The following is a 9,694-nucleotide window of genomic DNA, read 5'->3' as shown; positions in this document are numbered from 1 at the left end:
CCTTGGAAAGCCACTGAGCCCAGCCTGCTGCCCTCTGGCTGCCGGTCCAACCTGCGCTTGGATGTCCCAGGGCAGAAGCCCTGCCTCGCTGACCTGCTCCAGCCCCTGGGGATGGGTCCAGCAAAGCATAACCCTGGCGTTGGCTCCCTGGAGGGGAGGGGGTCTGCTCCCAAGCCCGGCGCTAACCCCCGAGCCGCTGAGGCAGCAGGTCACGGTGTTAGTGCTGGATTAGGAGGCCTCCAGCTGCTTCCAAAGGGGATTACGTGGGAACACTGTTCTTGTCTTGGCCGGCATGCGCACGGCACGCTGGGCTCTGCCCGCCAGGGTACGACTGGGCCTGGGCATGGCTCTCGCCGGACTTGGTCTCCTGCCCAAGGGCAATGCAAAGCTCTTCCCTCGGCCTTGTCAGGGCAGCAGGGTGTCCAAGGAGCTAATCCCGGGGTATTGGATCAAGTGTTGCCTACTGGTTATGGCAAGCTGCTGCTTGCTGAGAATTGGGTCTGTTGCCCAGCTCGGAAGGAAGGTGGCGCCAGGCAGCTGCAGCTGTGCCGGCGTCCTCTGCCACCACCCTGCCCTGCAACCTTGGGTGTGTCTCTTTGCCCTCACGGGCAGGAGACCAGGCCTCCCTTTTGTGGGGGTGGGCAGGAAGGGGGAGGGGCTCTGGGTGCTAATCCAGTACTAAGAGATGCTCTAATGCTGGGGCCGGGTGCTGCTTGTCTCTGCCTTCCCCCAGCATCAAGAGGAGCAGTGAACCTCGCCCTGGACTCCCAGAAGACCAAGTGAAGACGGCATCTCCCACAGCCCCCGAAGCACAGACCCAACCCACTTCATGTGCCCAGCTCTGCCCAGCAGCCACCATGAGAGAGGGAGCCCGTCGTCCCCGCGCCAGGTCTCCTGACCCCAAGAAGCTCCTGTCGCCGGCATCTCCAGTCTCCAACATGGACATTTGTGGGCAGCCCTCTAGCCCCCATCCTCCGCGTGCCCTGGCGCTACCCAGGGCATCGCAGCCCCTGCTCTTTGCTTTTGCAGTTGGGCTGGGCAGAGCTTGGTTTCCCTGTCCCTAGGTGTTGAGGAGCCTGGTGCGGGCCACCCCCTGCCCTGGCCCTTTTGCTGGTGGTCTCCTGACCTGATGTCCACATAGCTTACATGCCACGCAGAGGGCTCTGTGCCCTCTGGGCCAAGTCCTCCGTGCCTGGCTGCCTTGCAGGGAGGGGGAAGATTTCCAGTCTGCTCTCCTGGACCGTGAAGCACGGACTGCTCTGGGCATGCAGAGTTTGCAGCACATACAGGGCTTCCGCATTTTTGCAAAGGCAAATGGCCATGGCATGAGCGGTCAGCCTCCGCTGCCCACCTCCCTGCTGCAGCCTCGGCATGTGTGTGAGACGTGTCCCTCCCGGCTCAGCTTCTCTGTGATGAGCCCGGGTGAGCGACTGTGGGGCGCGGGGGCTGTATAGGTGCGTTGCGTATGCAGTTCTTGCGTCTCCCAGGCAGCGGGAAGGCAATGTTCTCGGCAGCCAGCGTCCACCCCTCGGGGCGCTGAGCTGCACTCGCCTCATAGCGGGTTGTCCTGGGGACAGGGCTGTGGTTGTGTCAATTCTGCAATCCTCTGTCACCTGGGGGATGGGTCCTGGCTCCTTCCCGGGGAGGGTTTGATGTCCGGCTGGTCTGACCCCTTCCACCGCCCCACCCTGTCGTCGCGGATCTGGGACCTGACTTCTATTAGTGGCTGGGTGTGAAAAGCCCTGTCTGCACCACGTCCCATCTGTGCTCTGCTCTAGTGCCCCTTGCTCACTCCCAGCCCCAACCCGTGATGTCTGTTCGGCGAGGGTCCGGGTCCGGGTCCGGGTCTGCCTGGGGACAAACTCCCGCCAAGCTGCAAATCCTGGAGGGCGCACGGGGCTCCCAAACCTTCCAGCTGCTCCCGTGGGCAGCCCCATCCCTCTCGATATCCCAGCTGCTGGTTCTCTGTCTTTTATTTGTAAAAAATAAAATCAATCTGGTTCTGCCCTTCAGGGCTGTTTGTTTCGTGCAAGCTGGACCAAAGGCAGCTCTCGCCCAGGCTGGTGCTGAGTCTGTGTTGCTCTCTGCGGTGAGCTCGAGGGCTGGCGCGAGAGGCTGAAGCCCCTCTGCTTGCGGGGGTGGCGGCGGTGCCAGGGCACCAGGTCGGGGGACGTGGCAGTGCACAGCCCCTTGGACTCGAAGGAGGCAGATGCTTGCCACCTTTAGTCTCTTCATGCCCAATGCTCGGGGGCCTGCCCAGCCAGAGTCCGGCTGGCACCGCTCCTGCCCGGCGGGGCGAGAGCAGAGCTGGCGTCTCCCTGCAGGCACCTGGCGCCTCGAATCCTCGAGTGCCGCCAACCGGGCGGTGCCGGCTGGCACTGCAGCACCCTGGGGTGCTTGGGGGGCTGCCAAGGGGGCTGGTGAATGTGGATGGGGTCTTGCACGGACATGCAGAGCCCCCCTCCTAATGCTGCCCTGCTGGGGTGGGCACCTGCCACGGGGGGCACGTGGGCGAGTGCCCCTGCACTGCCCCGCCCGGCCACGGGAGGCGCTGCCGCCAGGGCTCGGCTCCTTTAGGAGCGCGCGGGGCGGGGCTTGTGGAGGGAGGCTCTCTCCGGCGTCACGTGGCAGGGGAGGGAGCCGGCAGTGCGGGTGGACGCGGAGCGGGTGGGGCCGAGGCCGGCGGTACGGTGGCCGGCCTGGGGGTGAGCTGGCGGCCGGGCGCCCGGAGCAGCGTGTGGGAGGTGGGGGGTCATTGTGGGGGGAGGCTGAGCATGGGATCAGCAGGAGTTTGGGGTCATGGGGGGCCTGGGGATCTGGGTATAAGGTCATGGGGTGGAGGGCTCGTTGGGGGGCCAGGTCATTGGGGAGCACGGGCAGGTTCTGGGGTCATTGGGGGGCCTGGGTATGGGATCAGGACGGGTCTGGGGTCATGGGGGGTCTGGGCATGACATCTGGGGGGTCTGAGTATAAGGTCATGGGGGTGGGGGTCATTAAGCAGCCTGGGTGTGGGATCAGGAGGGGTTTGGGGTCACTGGGGGGGTCTGGGCATGGGATCAGGGCAGGCCATGGGGGATCTGGGGGGGTCTGCGTATCAGGTCATGGGGGGTGTTGAGGGGCCTGGGGTCACTGGGGTCGGGTCGCTCACAGCCCCCCACCCGCTGCAGACGCAGGCTCCCAGGCGGAGGCTGGCACGTGATGAGCGCGAAAGCCAAGAAGCGCGTGGTGCTGCCAACCCGGCCCGCGCCGCCCGCGGTGGAGCAGATCCTGGAGGACGTGCAGAGCGCACGGCCCACGGACCCCGTGTTCGCCCTTGTAGCTGAGCCCAGCGAAGGTAGCGGGTGCCATCCCCGGTCTTTGCCCTTGTCACCCCCAGGGTCTCGCCTGCCCCCGTAAACCACATGGCCTCCCTCCCCGCGCCTCTCTCTAGCGAGGTTTGAAAGTCACTGTTTTCTGGCGGCTCGGCTGACACGAGTTGCTGGGTGCTCGGTGGATGCGTCTCGCGGTCCGCCGGGGACTGGAGCTCCTGAGCTGGGACCCCGGGGGCACCTCCCCCGCTTGCTTTTATAAACCTCCTTTTCTTCACACGAGTCAGCTGTAGGGCCCCAGAAATTGCCCCTGCCACATCCTGCTCTGCACCAGCTCTGGGGAGCAAATGGGTCTGTGGCTTCTAGGGCTGTTTGTCCAACAGCTTTTAACTGAGCTAGAGACAGAAACTCGTGCGGTAGAAGTTTGGCAAACACCTGTCTGACACGAGGGGTGGGAGTGTGCGTGCAGAGGGGCAGGCGGACCCAGCTGCTCCCTCGGCCAGAGGGACACAAATAGCCTGGAGTTGAAGGCTGCTGTTCAATCCTCCTCAGTCTCCTCTTAAAGAAAATTTTTCATGTCCCAAGTCATCTCAGTCAAATCAATATCGAATCCATGAGTCATTCAAGAACCGCGTGTGGCCCTGCTACCGGCAAGCAGCCTCCACCCCGCCTGGAGTTTCAGATAATTCCATATCCTTTGACCAGTATCCTACGTGCAAGTCCAAGCCCAGAGGGTTGGGATGCCCCCGAGTTTTGCTTGCCCTCCGTCATACGGCCGCAGGAACAAGCTAGGGAGTAGTCTCCCATTTCCGTAAAGTCAGTGTGTAGCCAGGATTCTCCCACTGGAAGTCAAAGTGGGGGGTACCTATGTATTACCTCAGTCAGAGTGCTGCCCCCTGCCACGTTTGTGGTTTTCCCCTGCCAGTGGGAAACAAACCTTAATGATCATGGTATCCTATGCACGGCTGTGCATGGAAAGGCCTCTGCACCCCTGAGTTTGTGTTTTCTGCCCTTTCCAGATTTGGCAGCCCCTGGGAAGAAGGAGGATTCAGAAGAGGAGAGCGAGCTCCTGTATCGGCAGAGCCATGCCTATGTGGAGATGAACCAGCGGCTGCAGAAGGCCTGCAGCCTGCTGAAGGAGAAGTGTGAGGAGCTGAGGCAGGCAGGGGAGACTCTGGAGCAGAACATCCTGGAGATGAAGCAGAAGGCTGTCTGAGGGAGTCTGCCCTGCAGAGCCAGCCCAGGCATTCACACACTTGGGGATAGCCCGGGGTTTTTAAGCACAGCTCCATACCCTGAAGTGGTTGTGAGCGTGTGCCTGTTGCCAAGGTCTTTGACATTGTTCCTTATGTCCATAGTTAAATTATAGGGTCGGAAAGCTGCCTCTGTGGGTGCACTGGGCATTGCAGTGTCGTCCCTGGATTCTCCAGGCCTTGGGAAGGCAGCTTTTCAGGAGTGTCCCTCTCATAGTGGCTGGAAATGCTGGGGGCAGTGGGTGTGGAGTGGTGACAGGACTTGCCTGGGGAGGTCTTTGCCAATGGGCTGCCCCAGGCTCACTGCTCGGAGTGAAAGGGCCTCTTGGAACGGGCCCTTCCTGGGTGCAGCCTCCTGCCAGGTTCCCAGACAGGAAACTGCAGCCTGACCTGGCTGGGATAGCAGCCATGAGTGCCTCGGCATTGCCACAGATGCGTGGGGTGATCATCGACATGGAGACTCTCTCGCACCCTCGGTTCACCTATGACTTCTCCATCTGGTACTGCCCTGACGACGACGACGTGGCCTCCCGCATCTCCAAGACCCTGATGGAGCACGGCTTCCGGGGCTACGTGGAGCACCAGGACCAAGTGGCTGGGACATCAGTGGCCTTGAAAGCCACCGAGGTCATCGAGGCCAGTTGGGTCACCATCATCATCCTCTCGGCCCAGTCGCTGCATGACCCCTGGTGCCAGCAGGTCCTGGAGTGGAACCTGCATCACGTGATTGAGCAGGAAGGCACAAAAATGATCCCAGTGTACGTGGACATAAAGAAACACCAGGTGCCTCTGGTTTTAAGGCACCTTAACGAACTGGACTACCACAGCGCCTTCTTCCAGCAGAAGCTCCTGAACAGCTTGCGGAAGGTGAAGGCATCATCAAGCACAGCCAGGACTGCAGTGCCCTCCAAGGTGTCCAAAGCAAAGAGCAGTGTCGGCCTTTAGGGACTGGAGAGACCCGGCTTTGTGGTGCAGCCCCATTCCTTGGGCATCCCGGCTTCAGTAGAGGCCTTGCTGTGGGGATGACCAGGGAAGGACGCCAGGGGCTATTCTGGGCTCCACCAGGATGTTTAGCAAGCAGATCGTGTAGTTGAAGGTGAAAATGTGCACAGGGGGCAGTCAGGCCCAGGGCCACGGTGTCGTGCACCTCAGTAAGAAGCTGTCACTAAAATGCAGTTCTCCAGAAACCCATCTCCTGCTTGCAAGTTCTTTAAGGCAGAGGTTTTGTTGGGGGAGGGGGGAGGTATTGATGAGCAGGGTTAGATAAGGGATAGGGGTTGGGAAAGTCACTACCAGGAGCCAATACCTGGCTCTGTTCCCAGCTCGGACGCTCCCGTCCTACCTCCAGCAGCTGTTTGCCCTGATGTGGTTCGGTCCCACTGCTCTGTGATGCCGTAGGTCAGGCCAGGGCTGGGTGCTGGTGGGGAGTCTCTTGGCACCCTGTGCCCAGCCAGCTGAAGGCTGTTAAGTAAAACCCCCAGGGTCTCAGTTCCTTTCTGACTAGTTGTGTCCTCCCTTTAGGCCAGAGGCCCTCAGCCTTTTTGATCCCACTGCTGTCAGCTCCCAGGCAGAGCCCCCAGTTGCCTCCCCCTGCATCCAGCCCCCTCTGCCTTCCTATAAGGCTCCTTTGCTCCCTGCGTGGAGGCAATGCCACCTCTTCAGGTGTGCAGTAGCCCTGGGGGGAGAAGGGTGGTGTCTCCACCCTGCCAGCGACCCTCTTCTCACTGGGTCAGACAAGCGGTGCCCCAAAAACACTCCTTTGCCTTCGCTTCCCCTGCGCGGGGACCCTTGACTGCTGCTTTTCAGCCAGGGAGTGCATCTCCTCCCCCCCAACCCTGTGCTTTTACACCCTTCAGACTTTCACACCCTAAACTGTCATCTTCCCTGTCTCATCCCCATGCCCCGGAGCCTTTGTGGGAGGAGGCACGAGCTGGGGGGAGGTGGGTGAGAGCACTGAGGCCACAGCTCAGTCGGATGCAGCTCAGCAGCATCATGAAGGTGTCTGTGAGCTTGGTCCTGCTGCCATTCCTGCTCCTCTACCCTGGGGAGGCTGGTGAGTGGACTGTGGCGGGGTGAACCCAGGGATGAGGACGCTGGACTGGACATTAGGAGAGCTAAGGTCCATCTCTGCTGCTTGCATTTGCTCACGTGGCCACAAGGTGGGTGCTGGGGTGGCGGTGGGGATCTCAGCCCTGAGAGGGGTGGGCTGCCTGTGAGCCTGTGTCTTTGCAGCTGGCCGGCTCCAGTCATGGATCATCGGGGGCCAGGAAGCCAAGCCGCACTCCAGGCCCTACATGGTGTCTCTCCAAGCCAACGGCAGGCACATGTGTGGGGGGGCCCTGGTGCACGCACGCTGGGTGCTGACTGCTGCTCACTGCCAGCTGCCACGGTGAGGCTCCAGGGAAGGGGAAGGACTGAGCTGGGGGCTCATCCACCACGTGCAGGGGACTTGGACGTTGTCTCCTGCCCTTGGTGCTCCAGGGCAGTGGGAGTGCATCTTGGAAAGGCGGTGTGAGCTTCCTCCTGGGGGGAGCATTGGCGGGGGAGGCGGTTGGCATGGAGGTCACTCATGTGAGGGAGCTTTGCTTCTGTGCCCCAGGGACAAGGGGCCCTTGAAGGCTGTGGTGGGGCTGCACAGCCTGGACAAGGCCTCTCCCTACCAGCAGAGCTTCAGCATCGCCAGGTCCGTCCCACACCCCGGCTTCAAGCTGAAGACGATGGAGAACGACATCATGCTGCTGAAGGTGCCTGGACCTGTAGCTGCGAGCTCCTGGAGAGCCGTGGGGCTGGGGCGAGGGAGGAGGGTGTCTCCTTGCCATGTGCATTGCTCTGCTCCCCTGCCTCAGTTTCCCCAGCTGGGGCTCACCCATGAGAGGCAGGGCTGGGAGGGACCCAGGGAGGTTATCCAGGCCAGCATTGCACTTGAGCTTGGATGGAAAAGCCACGTCAGCGCGGGTGAAGGCAAACAGGGCGTTTAGTGTCTCCGGGAGGGGCTGCATGGAGGCAGGAGGAGATGGGGTGCAGGGGAAGCTCTCTGCAGCTGCAGCTCAGAGCAGGGCAGGAAGTTGTGGCTTCCTCGCCCCAGCCCCAAGTCATTTCCCGCTCCTCGTTTCCACACCTTGGTACCACGTGGGCTCTTCCTCACACGAACCTGTGAACCCGCAGCTGCAAGCCCCTTGGCATCACAGAGCGGGGAGGATGGGGGCTGTACTGCATCATGCAAGGCTGGGGGCACAGCCTGGGGGTAGCGTGAGTGGGTGCTCTAAGTTTCCTGGTGCATGGTATAAATGCAGCCCCGGTGGGCGGTGGAGCTGCCCCACGCTGGGAGGAGGCTTTGGGGCAGGGCTGGGGGCTTGCTACCCCTTGCTCTTTGCTAACACTCGCTGAGCCTGGCCAGGCGGGATGCCACAAAGCTCCCATATCTACCCCGCATCTGTGCCTCTGCTTGGGGCAGAGCCACCCCTCTCCTGACCCGAGCCCTGGATGGCTCAAAGAGGCCCCAGCGCATGCCCAGACTCAGGGCCTCCCCCGCATGGCACCTGAGCAGGCCTCTCGCCCCTGCCCACAGCTGGACAGGAAGGTGAAGAAGAACCGGCAGACGAAGCTCCTCATGCTGCCCAAGAAGGTGTGGGGCGCTGGGACGCAGTGCAGCGTGGCTGGCTGGGGGCTGACCGAGAAGTCCAGCCGGCTCTCCCCCGTGCTGAAGGAGCTGCATGTCCATGTGCTGGACATGCGCATGTGCAACGGCAGCCGGTTCTGGCACGGCGAGCTGACCCCCACCATGACCTGCTACCAGGGCGCTAAAGGCTCGCCTTGCAAGGTGATGATGGATGGGACCTGATGGGCTTGTGGGGGGTGGGCAGTGCAGAGCTCCCCCCGACACAGCCAAGTTTGAGGGTTCACTGTCCTGGTACCCTGATGTTTTAGTGGCTTGGAGCCTTCTTCACAGGCAGGGAGAGGTGATGGGGATCTCAAGCAGGGGGTGGCCTCTGCACCCCCCAAAACCCCGAAATGCAGCCGGGATTGAGGGTGTCCCTTTGGGCTGCTGCTCTCTGGGCAGCTTCATGCCACCCCTGCTTGCTGGGTTCAACCCCAGGGCTTTGCTTCTCCCTGGCGCGCTGGGAGCTTGGGGGCTACGGTGTCTGGCAGATTTAGGGGCAGGTAGAGCTGGGTCTCTGGGCTGCACTGCACTCCCCAAAGCAGAGGCTAAGGATGGGACAGCCAACAAGGCTGAGCAGCCTTCCTGCCCCAGGCTGGGGTAGTGTTGTGGGTTGTGCCCAGCGGAGGCAACATGCCCCACATCCTCTTCTGCACCCCCCCTGCTGCCGAGGGGTGCTGCCCCTGCCCCTGCCCCTTCCAGCTCACTGCCTGCCTCCTGCACCCTTGCAGGGGGACTCTGGGGGCCCCTTGGTGTGTGGGAAGAAGGAGGAGGCGGCCGGCGTGATATCCTTCTCGGATAAGACCTGCATCGACGTGTTCAAGCCGCCTGTCGCCACGGCCGTCTTCCCCTACAAGGCCTGGATCAAGAAGGTCCTGAAGGGCCGGTAACCCTGCCAGAGGCTTCGTTCGCTGTGGCCCCGGTGGGCAGCAGAGCTCAGACCTGCGGTTCCTGGCAGGAAGTGATTTTGGGTTGAGTGGAGGGTTATAGCATGGCTGGGGGGGAGTGTGTATGTGTGCATGAGCACACACATGTGCATGCATGTGCATGCATGCATGTCTGTGTGTGGGCACATGCAAGTTTACACATGTGAATGCATGTGTGTGTCTGTGTGCATGGGTGTGTTCATGGGTGCTTGTGTGTGCATAAGTGTGTGTGCATGCGTGGGTATATGCCAGGAGCAGGCTATTATTTCGGGCAGAGGGCCACTTACTGAGTTTTGGCAAGGTATTGAGGGCCACATAGGTAGACCCGCCCCTTCACAGGTGCCCCACCCCCTGGTTGCCATCTTGGGACCAGAAAAATACCGAATTATATGCTTAAAATCACACATCTACAACGTTCATTAATTTGATTTCAAAAAATATTTTTGTCCTGCTTTACATCTGTTTGTGTTGTGTACATAGACGTGATTGTATAATAGCTGAAAGTGAAGTCTTAGTCTTGTATATTGTGGGGGGAAGGGGCATGGGGGT

General features: G+C 61.2%; 2 protein-coding genes across 3 annotated transcripts; both read left to right on the top strand.

The window, feature by feature from the left end:
* The first annotated feature begins 2,677 nt into the window (after positions 1-2,677).
* CUNH19orf25 (chromosome unknown C19orf25 homolog) lies at positions 2,678-5,748 on the top strand. Of its 2 annotated transcripts, none has more exons than XM_019513569.1 (3): positions 2,678-2,685; positions 3,168-3,334; positions 4,328-5,748. In XM_019513569.1, exons 2-3 carry the CDS (start codon positions 3,199-3,201, stop codon positions 4,522-4,524), a joined length of 333 nt encoding a protein of 110 aa, XP_019369114.1. In that variant the 5' UTR covers positions 2,678-2,685; positions 3,168-3,198; the 3' UTR covers positions 4,525-5,748. The 2 variants fall into 2 exon arrangements, with proteins under 2 accessions (XP_019369114.1, XP_019369113.1); XM_019513568.1 differs by having other exon boundaries at positions 2,678-2,705.
* Positions 5,749-6,207: 459 nt separating this feature from the next.
* On the top strand, positions 6,208-9,196 carry LOC109295055 (granzyme M-like). Its single transcript, XM_019513718.1, has 5 exons — positions 6,208-6,614; positions 6,794-6,950; positions 7,161-7,305; positions 8,130-8,381; positions 8,951-9,196. The coding sequence occupies exons 1-5, from the start codon at positions 6,209-6,211 to the stop codon at positions 9,107-9,109; spliced, it is 1,119 nt and encodes a 372-aa protein (XP_019369263.1). The 5' UTR covers position 6,208; the 3' UTR covers positions 9,110-9,196.
* The last annotated feature ends 498 nt before the right edge of the window (positions 9,197-9,694 follow it).

This window comes from Gavialis gangeticus, unplaced genomic scaffold (genome assembly GCF_001723915.1).
Source record: "Gavialis gangeticus isolate Ggan-Ray unplaced genomic scaffold, GavGan_comp1, whole genome shotgun sequence".
Lineage (NCBI taxonomy): Eukaryota > Metazoa > Chordata > Crocodylia > Gavialidae > Gavialis > Gavialis gangeticus.
Note: the sequence above shows the minus strand (reverse complement) of the source record. Positions and strands in the feature narration are given on the sequence as shown.